The sequence below is a fragment of the Saccoglossus kowalevskii genome, chromosome 17 (assembly GCF_978046115.1).
Source record: "Saccoglossus kowalevskii chromosome 17, keSacKowa6.1, whole genome shotgun sequence".
Classification (NCBI taxonomy): Eukaryota; Metazoa; Hemichordata; class Enteropneusta; family Harrimaniidae; genus Saccoglossus; species Saccoglossus kowalevskii.
The window spans coordinates 27,787,974-27,813,439 of NC_140657.1; the positions used below are offsets into that span (position 1 = coordinate 27,787,974).

The following is a 25,466-nucleotide window of genomic DNA, read 5'->3' on the forward strand; positions in this document are numbered from 1 at the left end:
TTATAACCTTACATTTGAAGTTGTGTGTATAATATGAGGTTTGAACATGGATACCACAACGCCAGCCTGACAAGGTCGTGTGAGTTGCGCCCTCTGCTGTATTCAAAACCCAACACACGCCTGACAGAAAGATGTAGTTTTACACTTTCCCCGACGATTTTTTGTCATTACCAATCAAATTGCAGGAACGTCAGATAGTGACAGCCATCAAAGAGTAACCATTCACTGCAGAGTTTGTTGACATACATGTAATGTGTGATAAGGTGTTGGCAAATTTACGGCCAATGTTTATCATCTTGTTGAAAACAGTCTGTGATTTTTGCCAACAATGCAAATACGGCTTTGATGGACAGTGTTACCATGACCACAAAAATGAATATTTATTGAAACTCATTGCAAGAAGGTGTGAACTTTGCAAATTCGCAGTATTTATCTTGTCGACAAGACATACACTATTCTGTCAGACCACGGAGGTATAAACAGTTTATACCTTCATGGTCAGACGTTAGTAGGGTCTGACGGTGAGGGCGCCACTCATGGCTACTACAACATATGCATGAACCAGTACGGTGAGAGTATCAACCAACACATGACAGAGGTCAACACTTAGCTATCCTTAGAGGATACTTACATAGCTGTATACTAATAATAACCTTATTATTGTGCATTTCACGGTTAATTTTGTGTGTGCATAAAATAACGCAATAACACAGACTAGAAACTGACATGAATAAAACATTGTACGCATGATACAAAAACAGGCAACATACAAAGTTGACAAGTACACAAAGGTTCATAAATAGAAACTGCACTAGTAAAAGTTTCCCATTAAAGAAACTTTTGTTCTTTTTTTGAGAGGAGGGGAGACCAGGCAAGTTTATTGATCGACAACTCCTTAAGTAAAATTGTTTTCAGGCAAAACCAAACTTTTGCTTCTCATCAAAGTGTACATCAGTTTGAAATGCATTTGTTTGGGGCTCTTTCACATATGGTGGAATAGGGTATTGTTTGTTTCCTGTTTCGGAAAATGTTTTTAAACATTAATGTATATATTTATAAATATTGTTCAATAAATATTGAACTTATATTTTTGTTGTCAATCTTAATACAAAATAAAAATACAAAATAAAAATAAATAAAATCGCATCTTTTTTCAATTATTCCGTGAGACGAGGAGCAAACCTTTGTTTGTCAAGCTTCAGTATACTAACCATTGACTGCTAGGCTCCATATTGCACTACAGCAATTGGCTGCTATTTCAGCATCATTTGGGAAGGCTCTCAGAGCTGATAGGACATTATGTACACCACCTTTCTGGCCAATGATCTCAGCTGCTGCCTCTAAATTCAAAGAAAACATATAAACAAAAGTTTTAAACAGGTAAAATTTTACAATGGCAATTCCTTGAGTTCCAAATTGTAGTTACTGGTGGATTTAATAAGTGCTCTATGAGTTAAATGCTCAAAGGCATACTTCAATCATACTTCAATTTTTTGTCTTCAGAGAACCATCAGCTATCAATGGAAGCTTTCTGCAGGTAATGTGTTATTGGTATAAATATCATAAGGTTATTACGAGAATACCTCAAAGTACCGGTATACACGAAGAGCTGGAGTATCGACCACCGCGCAGGGAAAGTCGATGCGCGGTGTACTGTCTGAGTGCATACTTTGAGGTATTCTGGCAATAACATTATTATTATATTTTATATTATATTATAAGTATTTTAGGGTGGTAACTAATTTAGTTTTCAGAGATAATTTTATGATGAAAGTGAATTATCTGATACAATAATTTGGTGTCCATTTTTTCATTATTGATTTTTTTCTAACTGAAACTGTTAGATTAGAGTAACTGGAAACATAACACCTTGCATTGTTAAAGGAAACGTAGTGTTTCTTACCATCAGCAGACAATGCCATGAGGAGAGCTGATGCACTGGCCTGTAAGCTTGAAGAACCTGCATGTGACTGCAATAAAACATATACAACAAGTCATGACATGACAGTCTGCACTGTTTTTAGTGTAAGAGCATATTTGAGTGAATGTGTACATATCTGTGCATTGTACGTCTCATGATACGTGCATGCAATCTCTTAAAATTAACGTATTACATTCTAAAAGCTCAGGCAAATCTTATGCAACAGATTCGAAAAGACTTCCAACCCCTACCCTCCAGCACTCCCCATTTAATTGTACATGCCCCTCCTAAGGATATCTATAGTTATCTAGAGGGGGCATATACAAATGAATTGGGTAACAGTGAGTGTTAAAATTAGGGTTAGGGATGGGGGGTACAAAAGGAACTCTTTCCACAGATTTGAACCATATTCATCAAAGAATATCTGAAATGTTTCCACAAAAGTTTGATATTGTTGCATTATTTATTCTGATTGACACAGTAGGCATGATACAAATTGGAGTCAGTTGTGCGATTCCTTCTTTTATTATGTGCATGATATTTATGTCTTTATTATTTATGCTGAATAGAAACTCTCATTTTTGGTGTTTTACAACTAAAATGACCAACAGAAATGTTCATGTAAATGATAGAAGTATGTCTAAATTAAATAATCCAGTATACAATCCATGCAAATGATAGAGGTCTGCCTAAAGTATATGTAACAAATATCTAAGCAAGAAGTAGTCAAACATTTGTTGGTGGAAAATCATGTGAACAGTTCATACTCTTTGATGACAGTTCTACTGCTCAATCCATATCATGCTACACAATGTGACATTGCGTTTTTAAGCCTTTGAGCGCCAAAGTCAACTTCAGGCACGATCCACAAAATAGTTCCATTTATAGTCTGCTATTTCCACATGAAATGTCATGAAAATTTTGAATTTTTTGATTAAAAACTAGAAGCAATGTCACATTTAGTTTGTAAGGTCCAAAATTAAGATTAAATTCAGTGAAAATTACAGGAAATGTTAACAAATATTAATATTAATAGATGGATGGGTGGTTGATGAAATATTATTGAATCATCTTGTGTGAATTTTAAATGATATTAGTTGATGAATAAATTAACACTTGCACTTAACGCAATACCTGCTGAAGAACTTTTTTCCCATTCATTTTGGGTATCTGTGGAGGCAGCAGGCATTTTGTTAAATGCGTAGATGCTTTATGATCCAATCTTTATTTTGTGTTTGGATTTGATCTGACCTGAACTGAATAAATAAAGTTGCCGAGATATGACATTTGATTTTCCTTTTATAATAAATAAAAGTTTACATCATTTGTGATGTATACTCAATTGACTTAAGAATGTGACTTTGAGTGCCAAAGTCAACTTCAGATACCATCCACAAAATAGTTTCATTTATAGACTGCTCTTTTCCAAGTAAAGTATTGCAAAAAATTTCAACTTTTTTTTATCACAAACTAGAAGCAATGTCACATTTAGTTTGTAAGGTCCAAAATTAGGAATAAGTTCAGTGAAAATTATAGAAAATGTTAATAAATTTGCGAGAGAAAAAATTGGTGCTCAAAAGGTTAATGGGGAATAATTATCAGGTACTATTGCTGAATCCATATCCTGCTACGCAATGTGAACTGAATCAACTGGGTCATTCATATTTCAGATAACCAATTGAGAATGTTTAATTATTCGGCACATGTCTGATGGCTAGGCTAGGTGCCTGTCTTAGGCTTGTTAATTCTTTTACTCACCATCATTGCTAATGGTACAACTTCAATGATTTGTGAAGTATAGAGTATGTCATCTGTATCGGCTGAAAGATAAAAAACAAAATATCAATTCAGTGATTTTACATCCTGTCATTCCTGCAGTTTCTGGGCATGGCATTTGTACAAATACCAATAGTCAAAATGAATGGAAAAAAACAGCAGGCATTAAAATTTTTAAGCCTGAGCTGAATGCCTTGATGCCCTTTAAAATAATCAAATAATTTCTGTTTTTAAATATTTTTGTGCCAGGCGACAGTTCCAAAACTGAATGTCACTGTTGCCTCTCCTGACATCTTTATTTATATGCACATTCTGCTATAGAAACCATGTACCATGTTTCAGACTGTGACAAGACTGACTGACCATATTCTTATCATAATGACATTATGGCGATATACTGGCTACCCTGAGAGGCTGGTTGAACACACACAGAAGTGTTCAACCCAGGTACAATTTGAACTTGGGTCCACCCATTTTATGAGAATACTTAAGTTCAAGCCCTGAACTATGAAACATACTGTATAAGCTTACGTAAATAACAGAGTTGTATCTATAGTCACAATAAGTCATATTTTAATAATTCACTATACAATACATGCAATTGCTGTTATACCTGCACTGGACCTTCTTATTAGAGATGAGCTTCTAATAGAGCAAATACGCTATACAAAAAATGAATAAATACTTACATGCAACAACGAGATTGGCCAATATATTACAGCCTGCAACCTGTATATCAGCGTTACCCATATGACTGCGCATGTTATGAATTACGGATAGTTTACCAGTATCTCCTATGATTGCATCTGAGAAAATAAACATTACATGAGTTAAAATATTAATTAGAATTAAAAATCATCAGAGCAGGGGCAGGGCAAGAGCAGGGGATTTAGCCAGTTTTGATGAAATCCATGATTAAAAAAAAATGTAGCCCAAGTAAACTAGCATAATAAACTAACTTTCCACTTTTGGTTTATAAGTAAATGACAAAAATGTATCTATGGTCAAAATAAGTTGGTTTGAGTGCACTTTATTAGAGCAATTATATGTGTTTATGTTAATTTGATACAAATGAAAAGATGCGCAAAAGACCTGGCTATGTACATAAGGTAGCTAAATGTACCTCACTGATGCACTATTGAAGGCTCACTGGTATCACCCAATACCAATTTCCTTCAACCGGCATGTCATTATTTTAGGTTATGAATACATATTTAACTGCAAATAGAATAATACTGCATCTCAAGGCTTTAAAACAAAACTGCACAAATGCGGAGTTTTACGAACTCGATGTTTAATCGGTTCTACATCAAAGATTATACAATTACAATGCTCAATATCTTGTATAAAGAGGGCATGTCTTTTTATGCATTATATCATACTAGTATAAAGACATTATAAAAGCATTTGGGTTAATGATCAACGAACAATTCAACTTTTATTTCCTCAAGCCATTGCCAGCAAAACAAGGTGCTTTTCATATTCAAGAAGACCAAATTTGATGACCTGAAATTTCGAAAGACACGTAATCGCACTGAGCTGAAATGAGATACTGAGAAATGCCAAAATGAATAGCATTAATCAATTTGTTTCTAATGAGTTGATAATTATAAACAAGTTTCAGAAGAATGTGCATGGTCTTCCATATTTTGGATAATTTCAAACTCTAGTCTTAGTTAGGCTTATATTGTAGACATTAAGATGTATGTAATATATGCTGAGTGGCAAAAGATAGTTTTAAAACAAATTGGTATGCCTGCTAAGTCTTAAAATAAAAGATTTTTTTTCTGGTCTCGACTAAAATCGTAGGATGATCACCTTTGGCTATTATGCAATAGAAATCAAAAAAATGATTTTGAACTGAAGCACACGCTTATCACAGGAGAGGGGAGGGGGAGGGGGGAGTGGAAACATTCTATGTGCACCTCGTATTTTTTCTGTCACTGATATTCATTAATTTCTCCCTTCAAGAAATTTAGTGAATATTGACAAGCAACATGCAAAATATGTGGTAATAGGACAGGTTAAGTGGTACAGGAAGACACGTTGCAGTTATCTATTACTATGGTGTATGTGAGCATTACTTATGCTACTTGTGGCATTATACCCATCACCATCATTGACTGCTATAATCACCTTTGAATTTAGGATTATTAATATTAATAGATGGATGGGTGGTTGATGAAATATTATTGAATCATCTTGTGTGAATTTTAAATGATATTAGTTGATGAATAAATTAACACTTGCATTTAACGCAATACCTGCTGAAGAACTTTTTTCCCATTCATTTTGGGTATCTGTGGAGGCAGCAGGCATTTTGTTAAATACTTAGATGCTTTATGATCCAATCTTTATTTTGTGTTTGGATTTGATCTGACCTGAACTGAATAAATAAAGTTGCCGAGATATGACATTTGATTTTCCTTTTATAATAAATAAAAGTTTACATCATTTGTGATGTATACTCAATTGACTTAAGAATGTGACTTTGAGTGCCAAAGTCAACTTCAGATACCATCCACAAAATAGTTCCATTTATAGACTGCTTTTTTCCAAGTAAAATATTGCAAAAATTTCAACTTTTTTTTTATCACAAACTAGAAGCAATGTCACATTTAGTTTGTAAGGTCCAAAATAAAAATTAAATTCAGTGAAAATTATAGAAAATGTTATCAAATTTGTGGGGGAAAAATGGTGCTCAAAGGGTTAAAGGGGAATAAGTTGACCCTAAGGATTGCACTAAAAATCACAGAACACTATTGTACTTTAAAAAGCAAAAGTCATATACTCGCTTTATAATTTCATAGTTTGATAGCATTCCGGGGACAAAATTCCACAAAAGTCACTGTTTAAATCAAAGTAAAATGTTCACAGCTACAAAATTCTCACAGATGTTAAATTCCCAAGAAATCTCTCTTGCACCAAATTGTATTGGTTATAATTTTGACTTGTGCAAGTACAGATCCTAATGTGACTTTTAGATGTAGAAACAGACTGAGGCACAGGAATGACCCTTAGCTGAGTTTTTAACCAAATAATTTCATATTTTTTAATTTATGTACTTCTCAGCCAAAATAATCCCTGTGGTACCACATGGGATATGATCAGAAACATGGAAGTACAAGTTTTGAATATTTTCTAGCTATTAGCATAATTATAATCATGTGACCTGGTGTATGAAACTGTGATATTTAAACTGATGTTGGATTAAATGAAAAATTGACAAAAAATGCAGCATATGAATGATCTTATAAAGATGCAACATGAATAAGAAAATGTATTTTTTAATATTACTACTTGATAGTCCAGGTTGATAAATAGACATGTTCTTGTATGTTCACAAAGAAAACAAAGGTGTCTAGTAAACTTGTTTTTCAAAGTTGATAAGGGCATATTTTAATTTGAAAATTTGGCGTTGACTTTAAAAACTGATTTTTTTCTTATTCTTTATTTTGCAAAAATTCTATCAAAGACTTGAATATACCAGTAAAGCTGTGATGCACACATGTTCAACACAATACCTGGAGATAGGACAGGAGCATGAATATATTTTTTTTTTGGAGATTTGGTTTTTCATTATTTCATTGAACGATTACTAAGTTGTGCATTGCAAAACAACTTTTTAGTTTAATATATATAATGCCCATCAATCGATATTAATTAACCAGACATTCTCGCCAAAGTTTTTCTGCACTTTTTTTCTTATATTCTTCAATATTTTTAGTAATGAATCCTAATTATGGAGCCAAAAGAAAAAAATTTGAGTCAATTTTCAGTTTTTACTCAACAAATTTGGCTTTTTTCCCCCTCAATCTTCTGAAGGAAAATGCAGGCTATAAACAGCGTATTTTGTGAATTTATGCTGAAAAGAGAGAAATTACATTTTCTTATCCATATATTACATCTTTGATATTACCTTAACACATGATGTACCAGAGAAAGAAAATGAGGATGAAAGCAATGAATAATACACACTAAATATGACAAAACTTACATTGATCAACTGAACACAGCCAAAAATAAAACAATATGGAATGAAAACAATGATATTAGAAATCATAGAAAACAGCTTGTTATATATAACATCATGCAATGCTGATGTAATACCGTAAAATACTTTATTTTAGCTCGAATTAATTTCTACTGAATAAACTTTTTGATTGTTTTGTATGAAGTTTACTTCAGCTGATTTTTGATGAGTTGAATAAATTCCAACTAAAAATAAAGTACTTTACAGAACAGGCAATTATGTTACCAGCGTAAACATGCTATAACCCTTTCACTGTCACATGTTGGTCAACATTTGTTGGCATTTTCATTTCAGACAATAGATACTGTAATATTGCATGCACTTAAATGACAGGTGTGTTAATCATATGGTAACAATGAGTTGCATTTTAATGATCAAGCATACAATAAATCATAGACCCAACAATTTATTGTAGGGTTTATGAATAAATGCAAGTTTTTGTTTATAATAAAGATGCACTTCTAATATAACAAATACAGTAGTTTTATGTAGTTATCTACAGTTTAGATAGAGGAAAGCAGATTTGTTTAATAGAGCATTTTCTCGCACCATTCTTTCCGATCAGATTCAATGATTAAAATCCGGTGTCGGCTCCAAGGCTTTTTATTCCAGTAACCACCTGTAACTACATCTGATAAATGCATATTATGCAAAGCATGTTCAAACAGGTCAGCTTTGATAAGATTTGTCAATCATTAGAGTGCGCCTAATTATAGATTACCGTAAAACCTGTATTGGAAGCCGCATCCTTGATAGAAGTCACACTCATTCTTTTAGAACAATTGAGAACCAAAAATTCATCAATTCTCATATGTGTAGATGCTCTAATAGAAGCCGCATCCCATCTGTTGCATTGTACCAATAGTAGTCACGGCTTCTAATACAGATTTTACAGTAGTCTGCAACAAAAGATCTGATTGGTTGTACCTTAACATGATCTGTATAGATACATGTAATTGGTCAGATGTAGTTGAAGGCAAACAGATCCTCTATCTACATTGGCTTTCATCCAGATCACAAAGTCAATCTGATGTGGAAACACAGGCCAGACATTCTATGAACCTTTTGAACACCTTTATGTAATTTTTTTTTAAATTCGTTGTTAATTTTGGACAAAATGCATTTAATTTCCTATTGCCTGCTTGTCTTGTTTAAAATTGTTCAAAAATATAGAAACAATTGTTATATTTTTATCCACATTGCATTTTATTTATACTAGCCTTTGTTGTTTAAAAAGGACACTTTATGATAGAAATTTCAGCACTGTCTACTTTACATGTTCAAAGATACCTGAGCATTTTCCCCACAATATGAGCTGCATGCTGGCTGATATTTTTAATAAACAAGTACAAGCAGGTTCAATACTATATTACAAGCATCATGGCAGAATTATTATTATCATCCAGACAGGAACCCAAATATTTAGCCCCCATGTTTTCAATTACTTTCCCTGATGGACGTCACCTTTTACAACTGACTAAACTACTTATGCAAGTCACATTCAAGAAGTTTTCCTCTGATCAGATTTGTCAACTACCGTAAAATCTGTATTAGAAGCCGCATCTCTAATAGAAGTCGCACCCATTCTTTTTGAACAATTGAGAACCAAAAATTCATCATTTCTCATATGTGTAGATGCTCTAATAGAAGCCGCATCCCCTCTGTTGCATTGTACCATTTCAATAGAATTCGCGGCTTCTAATACAGATTTTACAGTAATTAGGATGTGGATTACTAGAAAGTGTAACACAAGTTCAGATTGAAAGCTGTTTCTGTGAGATCTAAATATGACTTGCATAGTTGGATGTAGTTTGAGGAGACATCCACCAGCAAACATCGACTGGAGCCTCTATCTACATTGGAATGTAATCAGTTTGAAGATTCTGATAAAAAGTTTGGATATATTTATCAATACATAACAGCTATTCACTAGTTTAATAAATTATAATAATTTTATTTTAATATTAATGCATAAACATTATATTAATTGCAATGTGGCTAGATTAAATTACTGCAGAATAAAGATGCTCACTTTCTACTCAGATTATCTATTGGATAGTACCGGTACTGTTATTAAAATATACAGAAACCATGCCATGCTACACCCATGCAAAGTATGTCAAGAAATCATGACACAACCTAAAAGTTACCTGTCCACATTCACCGAGGAAATTCCATACAAATAATGTAAACACATTTAATTACTCACTGGTTTTAAGTCTTATCAGCTAAATTAAATTCATGTGAACATGTAGAATAACAATAGAACTTATTGTTTCCCTGTCAAATTTGTCAAAACATCAAAATAGTGAAATTGATCTACCTCAATATTATTCAAAGATGATTGATTAAAACTGTGAGTGTCAATAATGAGCCCAGTAACAGAAAAATATATAAAAACACTGATGGACCAGATTGCCAGAAATACCTATCATTTAACCCATGTTAAAAAAAATGTTCGCAGATTTCATCAGTGAATACAAAAAAATTAAATCTTATGTTTAAAATTTGGATTAAAACTATATATACCGGTACTTAAAAATTTCACAACATGGTTAAAATCAATGATTTATAAAATGAGAGTATGTAAATGGTGTGATAATTGATGAAGATTTCACACAAATTGAAGAAGAGTTGTGCTAATTGTGTGATGATCACAAAATTACATTTCTAGAAATAAATATAAAGTCTGTGAAAGAACTGGTTAGGGTTTGTCTCAGATGGTTTTGCTAAATGTCTTTGTATATTTACACATATGTATGAATATATCGCTAATGTCACCCATTTCTGTTCATGTAATAAAACCACTCCAAGCGTTCACTGTATTCTGTGATGTCATTGGTTAGAAATGTGTTTGATTGACTTACATGTACCCACAGAATTAGATATTCAATGCATATCAGCATATATCGATATCGACGTTGCATACCCTTATCTCATAAATCCTTGTCAATATACTTGTACCAACTGAGATTCTTACCTATGAGTGAACCCCGCCCAGAAAAGATAGAGTTTATAATAGTAAGTTTGAAAGTAAAATGAGAGTAATGATTTTACCGATGGCCATCAGATAAATATTATATGATTACTTCAGACTAAAATTGTTTCGGTCTGAATTATGAACACTGTGACATGCACAATGTACTGTAAAACATGTCTTTTTAGCTAGCATATTATTTTAGCTAATTTAGCTAATCTGTAATTTCGCTAATTCACGATGCCACTAATTTAAAACAAAGTATATTCTTACAATGAGATTGTTGGCACGTTAGCTAAATTAAGATTCAGTTAATTCATGCATGGAGTCAAATTCGCTAAAATACTGTAAAACATGTTAAACATGTTTTACAGATTAAGGTATTCCTGTCAACTTGAAAAACAGCTTCGTACAAAACAACTTTATAGACTGGAAATTGTTCAGACTTTGTTTGCACAGTGTACTACATACACGTATGTAGAGCAAAGCTAAGATTTGTTGTAACAAATACAGGGTTTTATCAAGAGTAGCATAAATTACCTTGATTTTTTGTGACTTCAGATAAATACATCAGCCCATTTCTGACACAGGTTTCACTGGATGAGTTTGTCTTTAAATATTCTAGAAATAGAAAACAATGAAAGCAAAAACAAAATATTACTTGAATGTCCATATTCATCAAAGGTTATATAGAGGGGGCAAATTTTTACTAGAGCTTACCAAATACTGCTTCAATTCCTTTGTCCTTTGGCACAGGCACTAGAAAGAGAACAAGAAAGTCAATAAATGGAAGACATAATAGGATTCCATTGTATGAATATTCAGGAGTACTAATGGTAAAACAACTTGCAACTCTTTTTCCTGTCAAAATCTTAATTTAATGTCAAAATATTGTTTCAATGTTAAATTAATACCAAACATATACAAATTACATCACTTTTAAAACAAGCAGCCTCTCGGCTGAGATAGCTCCGCTGTTAGCAATGCACATTTCAATTAAAGAACAGAAGATATTATTAGAAAATGAACAATATGCATAGTATCAATGCAATGGGACTTGCTGTTTTCAACAAGAATTCAAAAATATCATTTTTCACCATAAATGATTGTGGTTTTTAACAAGAATATAACTTTTTACCAAAAATGACAAAAATATTCACCAAAATTAGATAATTAAAGATATCATTACAAAATGAACAAATCTGAGAGAGGTCCACATGTAGTACCTATATATGTAATATCAAAGCAATTGGACTTGTCGTTTTTAACAAGAAGTTGAAAATATCACTTTTTACCAAAAATTACAAAAATATTCACGAAAATTAGAGAATTGAAGACATCATCACAAAATGAACAAATCTGAGAGAGGTCCACATGTAGTACCTATATATGTAATATCAAAGCAATTGGACTTGCGGTTTTTAACAAGAAGTCGAAAATATCACTTTTTACCAAAAATGACAAAAATATTCACCAAAATTAGAGAATTGATGATATCATTACAAAACGAACAAAATTGAGAGTGGTCCACATGTAGTACCTATATATGTAATATCAAAGCAATTGGACTTGTGGTTTTTAACAAGAAGTCGAAAATATCACTTTTTACCAAAAATGACAAAAATATTCACCAAAATTAGAGAACTAAAGATATCATTACAAAATGAACAAATCAGAGAGAGGTCCACATGTAGTACCTATATATGTAATATCAAAGCAATTGGACCTGCGGTTTTTAATAAGAAGTTGAAAATATCACTTTTTACCAAAAATTACAAAAATATTCACCAAAATTAGAGAATTAAAGATATCATTACAAAATGAACAAATCTGAGAGAGGTCCACATGTAGTACCTATATATGTAATATCAAAGCAATTGGGCTTGCGGTTTATAACAAGAAGTCGAAAATATCACTTTTTACCAAAAATGACAAAAATATTCACCAAGATTAGAGAATTGAAGATATGATCATGAAATGAACAAATCTGAGAGAGGTCTACCCAAGGTACAAATACACCAAGTATCAAAGCATTCAGGCTTGTAGTTTTCAAGAAGAAGTCAAAAAAGTAAAACATTGACACAGACGACAGACGGCGGACAATCACTCCTATGATAAGCTCCGCTCGACAAAGTCGACAGCGGAGCTAAAAATCTAGTAAAGGAAAGATAAAAGATATCCTGCATATAAAGCAAATATTGCATTTGTTGCATACTGAATCATTCAATTATGACCTATTTTGACCACAAAAACAACTCTCTTTTACAGTACATAAGCACATGTGCTTCTAAACAAAATGCCGGGGATTGATTTCAGAGTTGGGAGAGCACAAATTTGCAAGGCCAAAATAAATGAAATTGCCTTAGCTCAGAGAAATAATATTGAAAATATCAAAGAACACCAAGGCAAACACAGTGAACATCAAGCCAATTGCTATAAAAGTTCAAGCCCTTGAAATACAAAATACAAATATATTTAAAATACAATATACACAACTTTTTAGTGAAAAGTTGAGAATGAAAATAAGATTTTCAGATTCTAAATCATTCTTTCATTGCTGGAGCTTTTCATAATTTACAGAGTGTTTTTTATCCTTTATGGGCTCCCCTATTACTGAAATGGCCAACTCAATCTCTGTCTGTGGTAGTAATAAAGTTTAACACCTAAATAACATCAATGAATATACTAACTGATTTTTTCTCCAGATTTTTCTTTCTTTTTTCTGGCAGCTAGTGCAGAATTACTCAACGACAAGGCATCTTTGACGTATGGAATTTCTAACATTTGTCTGCATGAAAGTGAGAAAACATCACACATTAATTGTTAACGGACAGTGGTCATTGTGCAACTTGCATTGGAATCTTGTGTCAACATATATTCATTTTACATGGGTGATATACATTGCATATCCCATATCAAACACAGTGTATCAATGTATCAATATATACTGTAGAACATGTTTTTTTGCCAGCATGTTTTTTTTGGCGAGAGAACTGATTCGCTAATTCAAGATGTCGCTACCGGTAATGACTTTAGCGCTTCCTAATTACACTTGACAGTTTTTCTTTGTTTTTATGGGGGTGATAACTGCGCATTTGTTTTGGCACATGACAGACAAGTATTATGAAAAAAGGAAATCAACAATGACAAGAGAGATTCGCTAAATCAACATTTCGCTATTACGTCATTTTACTACAATTCGCTAAAATTGCATGTTGCTTTTTCAACATGTTTTACAGTAATGTAGTGACAAGCACCAACATCATAGTTCTGCAACATCATAGTGATGTAATGAAAAACAAACCTGAGTTTAAAATGTATTCAAAATCAATATGACATTCATGATTAAAGATTTTGAAGTATGATAATTTTATATTATACACTGTTTTGCTCTATTGAAAAACACAGATTTTGAATTTTGATAAATTTTATATTACCGGTAAACACGTTTTTTGCTCTATTGAAAAACACAGATTTTGAATTTTGATAAATTTTATATTAAACACCGTTTTTGCTCTATTGAAAAACATTCTCCGATAGAAACACATATAAACCAAAATTTGCATTTGTTGTATACTGAAACATTAACATATTACATTGTACTTATTTTGACAACAGAAACTTATTGTTATTATTATTGTTTATGTTATGTCATGAGGGTTATATGTCAATATTGAAAATCACTTAAGGGAAAGAATTTTGTTACATCTATCTGCACATCAATTTTACAACTATTTCCAAAGGTCCATACCAACAAGATTCACATACCGGTAAGCATAAGCGCTACTAAAAAGGCAAATATGACACAATGTATGACCACCCCGAACAAGATACATATTTTTGTGTATAATAAGTCAGTATAAATATTGAAATTTTATGGAAGTGAAAATTTTAATCTATTAAATCTTCCTTTAATCCACCCTTAAATTGGTTGACAGTAATCATGAATCTAGTTGAAATCGTCTGTGGAGGGAAAAATATATCAGGACATTTCTGAAGATGAATGAAATGGAAGCATTGCTACTCACAGCACAGATGGTCTCTGTTCGAAGTTCTTTCTAAGCATAGTACGAATCATCTGACATAGATCAGCTGAATAATTCTGCAAAATGAAATAAATTTAATGAAACGATAGCTTTAACAGACTATAGTCCATTTTCATCAGTCAATGATGACATGAGTTTAAAGACTGTGGTTCATTATTGTCAAATGAACTTTAATACATACTGTACAGAACATTAGCATACTACAAAAAACTCTTAAAGAATCTTGTCAGCTGCTCTTTTAATACAACAGAAGGATGTTTTAAAATACCAGCTATTTTTATCATAAGAGAAAAGCTGTAATATTCCTTACCTTGGCAACATCTTCTAATATTTCTTCCAGTACCTGTGGTGACTGTTTGATTTGGTATAATACTGCCTGGATCTCTGGAGTCTAGATGAAACAAAACAGAATTGAATAATGATATTAGTGACATACCACCTGACATACATGAACTCAAAATAAAGGTAACCATTCCCAATGTAATGACCAAAAACAGCGGCAAGATGGTAAACAACACAGACAGATGACCACAGACAGACCATTGAAACCCATATACTTGCATACATCACACCACAGGTAGCCATTCCTAATGTTATACATTTCAATGACCAAAACACATAATGTAATGCAAGAGAGTAAACTACATCGACAGACGACCACACAGACAGACCACTGCAACCCACCATGATAAACAAAACAGACAGGTGACCACAGACAGACCACTGAAACCAATATACTTGCATCCATCACAGCACAGGTAGCCATTTCTAACGTTATACATTTCAATGACCAAAGAATATAATGTAATGCAAGATGGTAAACTACATCGACAGACGACCACACAGACAGACCACTGCAACCCACCATAGGTAGCCATTTTTATGCAATACATCCTAACGACCAAACAATATAAACAACAGCTGCAGTTGATAACCACAGACCATTCTACCCATACACTTACATCCATTAAACCACAGGTAGCCATTTCTAATGTAATACATCCCAATGACCAAACAATATAAACAACAGCTGCAGTTGATAACCACAGACCATTCTACCCATATACTTACATCCATTAAACCACAGGTAGCCATTTCTAATGTAATACATCCCAATGACCAAACAATATAAACAACAGCTGCAGTTGATAACCACAGACCATTCTACCCATATACTTACATCCATTAAACCACAGGTAGCCATTTCTAATGTAATACATCCCAATGACCAAACATCACTTCTCTCATCATATGCCTTCTCCATCACTTCAGGTGCCATCCAGATCATTGAACCTAGTAAAACAAGATTGTTTTCATTAGAGGGGAAGTCAAGGCAAACAACATAATGATGAATGAAAGCGCTCCACAAATGTAGGAGAATTTAATTTACAGTTTTTTATATTACTTTTCATACTCTAGATATTCAACTTTTCATCAGTATTATGTAGTCCATTATCTTGATTCTCCGGCAAAGGATTATGGGTAAAGTATGACATCATAACCACTGTTGTGAAAAGTTGAGAAAACTTGCATATTAAACCATGACCTGATTCATGTACACCTGGACACCAGTTGCCAAGCGACCACTATACACGGTTAAATAAAACAAACCTGCATAATTGCATGAAATTAGTTTGGAACGGTCGGTCTGTTTGATTGATTGTGCGTTTGTCCTGCCAGACACCTGGTGCCGTCGATTGCTTGTTGACCGGTATAACTGTAACAACAAACTGGCTACATTTTAAAAACAATCAGCGACGAAAGGGCGGAGGCTAATGAGACAAACCCATTTACTCAAAGGAGTGGTAACTGTAATCTCATTTGTGCCGAACAAAACTGGAATGTGGCACATTCATATAAAAACAAGATTTGGATGGTAACGGTTCGACAATTTTCGAAATATACCTATAACTAAATCCTGTAATAAGCTGGAGCTGCCTAGCACCCCGGTCTGGCAACCTAGTCTGGCACCCATTTGAGTTCAGGAAGTGGAAGTTTCTCTGAACACGCATTGAGCGTGTACAGTCATCATGTTGTGAAAAGCATTTGTGTGGGTGAAATAGTCCGGGAAATTTTGTTTTAACAAAATAAAGGTGTTTAGAACGACCACCGTTGTCTTTAATCAGCTTCGAAAATTTCTATATTCTATATACTTTGCCTATGAGCAAATTACACCAGCTGACACTAGATCATTCTTCAGTGCAACAGGATATCTGTTCGTTTAGCTCAGAAACTGTACAAAACGGTCTTTTTTAGCGAGTGTAACAGTTTGATTTAGCTGTGAGTCAGTTGCTCTTTTTGTGTCGGCTATTAGTCTTTGTGGTGGTTTTTTAGTTGGTGTCATCAAATTTGTTATTTTCAGACATTACGATTTTTATCGACACAGAAGAGCTATGCCCCCTTATAAACTAGCCTAACACAAATGTGCGTCGCCAACACAACATCTACTGTCACCTATTTATATTACCTGCAGTGGACAGTTGGACGTTATGTTTGCTACAATGTATTTGTTTATCATAAATGTCGACTCAACTAACCAAAACATACCCGTTTACAAAGCCTGTCGCCGACACTGGGACACGTTTCGATCTGATTAATTTCACGCAATTGTTTTGTTTGTTGTAGACTACCAGTACGTATTATGTGTTTATTCAATTAAATTTCATAGAAGTTATCTTTTACAGTGCTATAACATACATACACAAATTATTACAATCAATATAACACCAAAATATAGTGACAATTTTGTCAATGAATATAAAGTGAAAATATTATCATGTCTTCCTGGTAATTGAAAGATCTGGAGTTGATGACCATCAAGTGATGAAACTCCTTGTTAGGGGTGCATGGCTTTGAACCCCCACTGGCAGTATTACCGGTAGTAGCAGGAGCTTTTCATCTGAAGAGGAAACTCAAATTGGTCAAGACGCTGGTTGTCAAATAATTAAATAACAATAACAAAACCATGCCAAAGACTTACCGACTGTTGTTCTTGTTTTAGTTCTAGCATCTCCCATAATAGTTGCAACACCAAAGTCACCAATACAGATACTCAAGTCTTCTGTCATGAAAATATTGCTAGGTTTCAAATCTCTGTAAATGGATGAAATTATCAATTGGGACAGACACTTTTAAACTAAGTGATTCTGGTTTGACGTCTAATCATGCTGGCTGAGAGCTTCTACCTATTGCTTTATTTACACTGTACACTGGGCATTGACACTAATACCATGTTCACACATGTGCCACAGAGTCAGCTTGACTAACTTGGTAAACAGTGGTTGTCGGTGGTTTTAATTTGTCATGTGTTCATACATGTACAAAGACTAAACTGATTAATTTCAACCCATGTGTATCCTATCTTATTGTATATGCACATAGAGAAGAATGTAATCTGGATTATACATTTAGTTTGAATAGGAGAGTCATGTATATAATCACATACCTGTGTATAACTTCTTTCTTGTGAACAAATGCAAGAGATTCAACCATCTGGCCAAACCATTTTTTCAAAATCTATCATAAAGAATAATGTCAATGAACAATATGAAATTGCAATTATGGACAATCATCTCCAAATATGTACCAGGTATGCCAAATCTGCCAAAAAAACGTAAGAAAGAAGCAAACAAGAGACAGATCATGAGTTTTTGTTGAATAAACCTGATGCTACAAGAAGCTTATGTGAAATGCTCGTTAATTGTGAAGTACCCTCTCATGGAAGATTGGTTTGGTTCTTGATTACAATGAGGTTTGGCTGTACATAAATTTGTACATTTCCAGATTGCTGATTTATAAATAATAAATAAGGATAAATTGATTGATTTTTTAATTTTTATATTTTAAATTTGTGCCTTCACAGACAATAAAGTACTGCTGTCTCTCCTGAAGTTTTTTTTTTTCTTGGTGCTAATTGGAAGGGAATGTCATTCAGCAGTCATTCATACATACCGGTAATTCTGACAGAGCAGACTGTACTTTCACATATGCCGAGTAAACACTTCCAGTCAGAACCAAGATTCAATCCAAAACCTCCCTGATCTTAAGCAAACACACTCACCACTGTACCATCACCCAATTAATTTTTATTCCTACTAACCAATTCCTCAATGTTTTCTTTCTTCTGTCTTTTCTGTCTCAGTATTTTATCCAAATCACCAAATTTATAATAATCCATGACAATACACACATACATGGCAGACTCCTGAAAACAAACAAGCAGTCAGTTTAGAAATGTTTCTAGTTGAAGCCCAGCATGAGAGAAAACCAGTACAAAATCCGTAATGTAAGAACTGTAACATCCAATGTTCTTACACATGAAGGTTGTACTGGGAGGTGAAAAATCACTATTTGTATAGAGATGGGGGGAGGGGGGGGGGTATGTCTGACTTTGTCAGATTTCATAATGGTGAAATACTCGAAAAATCAATAAACATTGCAGGGTTATTCACTAAGTTTTGTGAATGAAACAATACATTTCAGGGGTTGAAATTAAAGTTGCCTGTTATATTAAAATGGCTAGAGAATAAAAGTGCCTGTCCTAATTGATGATGTACCTGTCCTTAGCAAGATAAATTATGACATAATATTTGAAATAAAGTTTTCATTCTCGGCTCATCATCTGAGAGAGGTCCACATGTAGTACCTATATATGTAATATCAAAGCAATTGGAAATATCACTTTTTACCAAAAATTACAAAAATATTGAAGACATCATCATCAAATGAACAAATCTAAGAGAGGTCTACCCAGGGTACATGTACACCAAATATCAAAGCATTCAGGCTTGTAGTTTTCAAGAAGAAGTCGAAAAAGTAAAACATTGACACGGACAATCACTCATATGATAAGCTCCGCTCGACAAAGTCTAAAAGCATTTTTCTGGGCATTAAAAATTTTGGACTATCCCATTTGGATGGTTAATATAAATACTTGATATTTTTTTTTCACCTGTCCTGTTCACCTGGTATATTTACTTGTCCCAGTTAAAATCTGTCTGTCTGGGACAGGTGGACAGGCCTTAATTTTGAACACTGCATTGTAAGGTTAAAGGCCCAGGTATACTATAAATACGGTCCTAAACAATAGGGATTATTTCCTTGCTTGTCAAGCTGTAGTAAACAGCTCCAGCCAAGCCCCGGTAATAGCGCGTTTTCTCGAACTTACAGGTCGATTATGTCATGCCAAAGTGGATGCATTCGACAATGAATATCACAGCAGTGACTGTATGTAGTATTTATGACAAAAAATAGTGTACGAGCTGAGATTTTGGCGGATAAAAGTCAAAAACTCGAACCGGGGAAAGGGACACGCTACTAATCTTGAATAATTAAATACCGTCAATCAAAGTCACGTGATGTTGGACCGTTGAAACAGGGTACGTCATAGGCTATGCAAGTTATTAACAACACTCATTAGCATAGTCACACCTCCAATTCACACTTGCCCAGGGCAAGTGAATTGGGCCTTTAACACTGTGTATTCACTGCATTCCATTTTACTACTTTGCTATTAGTGGCATGAGCAAGAAATTAAGCTCTAGATAGTATAGAACAGGTGTAAATCGTAATATACTTGAAGCATTTACCTCTTTGTCCCAAGTTACAAAGAACTCTTTATAGCCACACACATACGGATGTTGTAACTCTTGTAGTGCCATGGCCTGTAAAAAGAATATACTCAGTTACAATGAATTCACTTTAGTGCCATATTGATTAAGAGTTGATTCTGTATGTGATAGCAACTAACATGTATGAGTCATAGCCCAGACAAGTTAATGGTTCCCTGGTAAAACTTAGCTACCACATGTTGAGCGATGTTGAGTAACTTCCAGTCAGTAGAATTATGCAATAACAGGAAAATATTTTTTATACCAGCTTCAGTCTTATATGTTATTCTTAAAAGTTTACGAAAATGTCATAAAATAAAGAAAACATGTTTATACCCACACAATCAAGTTGGATATTTCAGGGGACAACATATATCTACTGCAAAATTTTACAAGCCATAAATCAATGGAGAAAGTTATTTTAGGAGCCTAGCCTTATTGCAATATTAAGCAAGTTCAGATCCCATGTATATTGGCTGATAATGTAATGAATGCAATGGCATCACAAATATGGGGAAAAAGTATATTAACAATTAATTTTGAGTGAAACATTAAAGTTATTTGAGCAGTGGAACTTAGTTTGTTTTGGCAACTGGCTTGTTTACAGAAACGATTGAACATACAGGGTAGGTGGGATTGAATATTTTGCTCACAAAAACCATGCATCGTTTAAAACAAAATCAGAATATCAATAGTTTTATATTTAGAAATTTGAATAATTCCCAACAAAATAAAGTTGAAACAGACATTTCAATACTTTTATGTATATGTACATGAAGAATATTCAGAATGAAGTGAAATTTTAAGATTTGTATTGTGGTGTCTAGACCTATTGTTCACTTAAGTGCATGTGAATGGAGTTCTTACATGGTTGCCTATCGGCTTAGATTACAATGAATGTCATAATGTACATGTACCTTGTACCAATTCAATTTCTAGGTAATTGCTGGAAGAAAAGTGGGATACGAGCCAGCACTGCAGTACAATGTGACATGCTAAATTTTGATACATTATTCCACAGCTCTATCTAGGAATTTTAATCAATTTTGGTCATAATTGTCCACTTGCATTGTAGGTTCAGGAGGTAAGTAAGATATATAAAACAATGGGTGCACTAGATTTATCAAATATTTGCTATCATGACACCAACATTTGACACAATAAATGGTCTTGTAAGTAGATTCATGGTACTGTTCTAATAGTGTGAATAGAGTAAATATTTTGGTCACTTTATACAATTTGTACATTAGGGATATATAATTGGCAAATAGGTTTTCCTAAGAAATGTCAAAATGTAATACATGTACTTGCCTCTTTAAAAGCTTTATTTGCTTCCCCTTCATCATTGCATTCAACCTATGAGATAAAGCAATTACTGTAAAATGACTAATTTTCACTGGGTTTAAATTTCACTGATTTACCATTTCAGGCATATTCAGTGGGTTTTAAATTCATGGTTTTATTATTTAGATAATATGTTTTATGCTAAATTTTACATATTCACTGGGTTTTAATTTAGCGCATTTTCCAGTCAGCGAAATAAGCCAAATTAAAACCCAGTGAATAATTAACCATTTTACAGTACAAGAAGAATATTTAAATTGAAATTTTTTCCCAGAGTATATGCATTATGCATTATATGCATTCACGACAACAACAACGGCGGCATATTTATTACCATGGTAAATGACAACTGCAAATTTAATTGATCAAAGTCACAGTTTGTTGACATTTTTAATTTCCGCTCCCAGGCAGTTTTACGTACCTTTTTCAAAACATATTGAAGTCCGTCGTTCCTGTTATTAACAAGAAATACCGCTCCTGTCATGAAAGGGAAGTTAATAGAAATGCAATATCCATAAAGCGGCAAAAAAGCTATAAAAAATTATCCGGAAAATGAACGTCGAGTGAACGATTTGTACGTGATCGATAATATCCGACATTGAAAGCAGCAGTACCGGGTCCGCCGGAAGACAGACTGGTCAACAAGGCGCCTGTGTACTCACCCTGTGCACCTTTTCCTAGTCGCTGTTTTATCTGAAATCGGGGAGAATATGTTATTACACTGAAGTAAAAAAAAATTCAAATGAAAACGAACACAAATATTATGACAATGCAGCGAAATCAAGAACGTAACATACCCTGTAGTTCTCCATTGCCGTCCGATAGCAACGCTCCACAACATTAGTGTACGCATGCGCAGTAAGGTCAATTTAAAGGGATTTCTGCTTTTAAAAATAGCGCCAAGTTATCGAAGAGACAAGCAGAAGAAACGACAATAACAAAAGCAGTAGTCGCTCTGTGATTTAGATTTTACGGAGATTCATTTATATACCATTTTACAGTGCGGAGTCACATTTACTGTACATCACATGCACTTCAGCAGAGTCCGTGCAATGTGGCTGAAACCTCAGACAACAAATAAATTTATTAGTTGTGCAAGTTGAAACCCAAATGCTTTCGGTCGATATTATCTATATTGATCACAGTTCCTCTATCATATAGAGCATGGAAAGTACTTAGTATAGAGGAACTGTGTATTAACTATTTTCCTCGGCTATTGATCAAATTAAAGTTTTCGCCCATCAAATGACTGGTTCGTTTAGAAAACAACCCTCGTCGATCGTGAGCGCAGGATTCCTTCCTTGGTATAGAAACAGATAGATACAATACACACGCCCAAAACAACATTACAAGATAGAATTTGTCTACATTGTAATTCGCATAATGTAGAAGATGAAAAACATTTACTAATAGTTTGTCCAAAATACATGACATTACAGCAAGATTTGTTCTCACATATAATATTCCCAAAAGAAATCAAAATTAATAATTGAAAAATTTCAATTTATAATGAAAATAGGACAAAACCTCAATTATGTGTGTTGCACAATTTATCTTCATGGCATTCCAACAACGCACAACAAAATATGTGATGTGAACTTATTATATTTTATTATATTTTATTTACTTTTTTAAATTCTTCTTACTAACTTGTTATATTTTATTTTATTTTTTTGTATTGATTAATATTTCTATTGCTATATACTGAAAGAAATGTATATTTCGAAAGATGCAATAACAAATTGTTATTATTATTATATCTGAGCCTGTTCATTATTTGTTGACAGTCCCTTGAGCTTTTTCGTAGCAGACAGTTTGTTTTAAATGTGACTACTCAATTATAAATCGGAGACCGCCAGAGTGTTCGGATAAGTTCGATAGTTTCACCATGAATCACAAACTGATAGAGAAATCTGAAATTCATTATCTTGCAAAACAAATGTGATAATTTTGTTGTTCAATCACAGTCACAATCCCTCTGTGGGGGACTGTGGTTCAATGTATCTTGACTCATCGCCACTCTCATCGTCGTTTACCGCGCCCTCTTGTGGCAGATATACTATTTGTTCAAGCTAGTACCCAGTACAGCTTTTTACGCAACAGGATCCGCATTGCAGCCAAGGCAGTTAACACTTTTATGTTGATACATAAACTAATCATGTTTACTAGATTACTTCTACAACAAAAGAGGTGTTACCACTGCGGCACCAATTGAGATCTGTTTTGTCTGAGGTACCTGAACTTATGTAAACATACTGTAGATTAAACTATGGTTAAAACACACAATGAATGTTTGTAAAAACCATTAATCTCAAAAGTTAAAAAGAGTGTCCATGTTTGATGGTTGTGTGCGAGTTTATGTTGCATGTAATCCCTTCTCAGCCAAGTCACTTTGAGTACATATTGGTGTTTACATGTGCTGTATATTCTACAATAGACCTTTTTGTAAGGTCTATGATTCTACTAGAGGTTGCAATTCGGACACTGATGTTGAAAGAGCTGTCTGTTGGCAAGAATGAGTCCATATATGACCTATGATAGAGCGACTGTGTGTGACAGAACATCCGATACCCACTTTGAAACTTGAAAATTGGTATTTCAATTATTTCTTAACCTTATAATCCCTTGACACGAAATGTGCACAGTCCCACATCACAGTATTTTGAAAATCAGCCATTGTAGATAGATATCATAGCCCTAATTTGGGTAAAACTTATTTACCCATTGATTTTGATGATTTTTGCTGTAGTTGCATTGACAACAGTTTCCAGTGATTTTTACCCTACAAACTTTAAAATAGTCAACAAAATGCAGTGTTCGTACAACAGAGTAGCCATAACATTCCCTATTAATTCCGAACGTTCTACATTGGTAAGATGCGCACCACTGTACCATGAATTATATGGGCTCTGTGCGCGCTGCTGTGGAAAAGCCCGTATAAAAAACAGCACACTCAACTTTGAAGTACTGGTAATCCTGGGCAACCAAATTTATACATGTTGCACATGAAAGGATGATCTCGTTACAGTCTCAACAACTACATGTATCCAAAATTATAGTTTCCCAAGTGCTTTCCCAGTGCTGGCTGCCAGGCAGTGAAAATGCCCCCCCCCCCCCCCATAGAGAATACATGTTCTCATTACTAAACTACTTAAGGTCATCATCATAGCAAATTGCAAACTAGTGTTGATCAGTGAGCGGCATTTGTTACATTCACATAGTGGTTGGCATAAATGTGAACAATGACATCACAGTGCCATGGCCAATGGTAGGTCATCCAATGACTTCAATGGCAGATTCAAACTTACTCCAATAACTGAACCAATAACAACAAAAATACGTTTCCAAATAAAAAAAGTTTATTAACAACAATGCAGTGTACCGGGTACTGAAGTCGCTTTTACATTTGGACAGATGTGAAAATATACTGAAAATAAAAAGCCAATTTAGTTTAAAAGTGAAAAAAAATATGAAATGACAATGACAATTAGGTAGCTTTCATATGCGCACAGGCAAAACAGGTGCTGAAATAAACGGATCATAAAAATCACTATCTCCCTATCAATTGGAACATTCTTCACAGTGTTTATGACTTTGCAAAAAATTTGCATACAGAAATTTATCACATAATTTATTGTATTCAAGTGTGGAATGCTCTGTATAGCAAATATTCACCATTTACCTGTAGTAGTATTTCATTTCAATACCTTCATTCAAAATCTGACAGAAAACAATTTTCATCCTCGACAAAACACATCAG

General features: G+C 33.7%; 1 protein-coding gene across 1 annotated transcript in view; it reads right to left on the bottom strand.

The window, feature by feature from the left end:
• Positions 1–22,560, bottom strand: part of LOC102801411 (uncharacterized) — a 29,398-nt gene extending 6,838 nt beyond the window's left edge. Inside the window, exons 1-18 of the mRNA XM_078010089.2 lie at positions 22,504–22,560; positions 22,369–22,399; positions 22,128–22,183; positions 21,674–21,718; positions 20,342–20,416; positions 18,853–18,957; positions 18,199–18,269; positions 17,734–17,846; positions 15,934–16,046; positions 15,064–15,144; positions 14,736–14,809; positions 13,398–13,495; positions 11,428–11,466; positions 11,248–11,328; positions 4,387–4,503; positions 3,680–3,741; positions 1,904–1,970; positions 1,212–1,340 (exon numbers count right to left, since the gene is read on the bottom strand). Coding sequence (XP_077866215.2) covers positions 1,212–1,340; positions 1,904–1,970; positions 3,680–3,741; positions 4,387–4,503; positions 11,248–11,328; positions 11,428–11,466; positions 13,398–13,495; positions 14,736–14,809; positions 15,064–15,144; positions 15,934–16,046; positions 17,734–17,846; positions 18,199–18,269; positions 18,853–18,957; positions 20,342–20,416; positions 21,674–21,718; positions 22,128–22,183; positions 22,369–22,399; positions 22,504–22,518 — 1,372 coding nt within the window. The 5' untranslated portion in view covers positions 22,519–22,560. The remainder of the gene's footprint in view (positions 1–1,211; positions 1,341–1,903; positions 1,971–3,679; positions 3,742–4,386; positions 4,504–11,247; positions 11,329–11,427; positions 11,467–13,397; positions 13,496–14,735; positions 14,810–15,063; positions 15,145–15,933; positions 16,047–17,733; positions 17,847–18,198; positions 18,270–18,852; positions 18,958–20,341; positions 20,417–21,673; positions 21,719–22,127; positions 22,184–22,368; positions 22,400–22,503) is intronic.
• Positions 22,561–25,466: the final 2,906 nt, after the last annotated feature.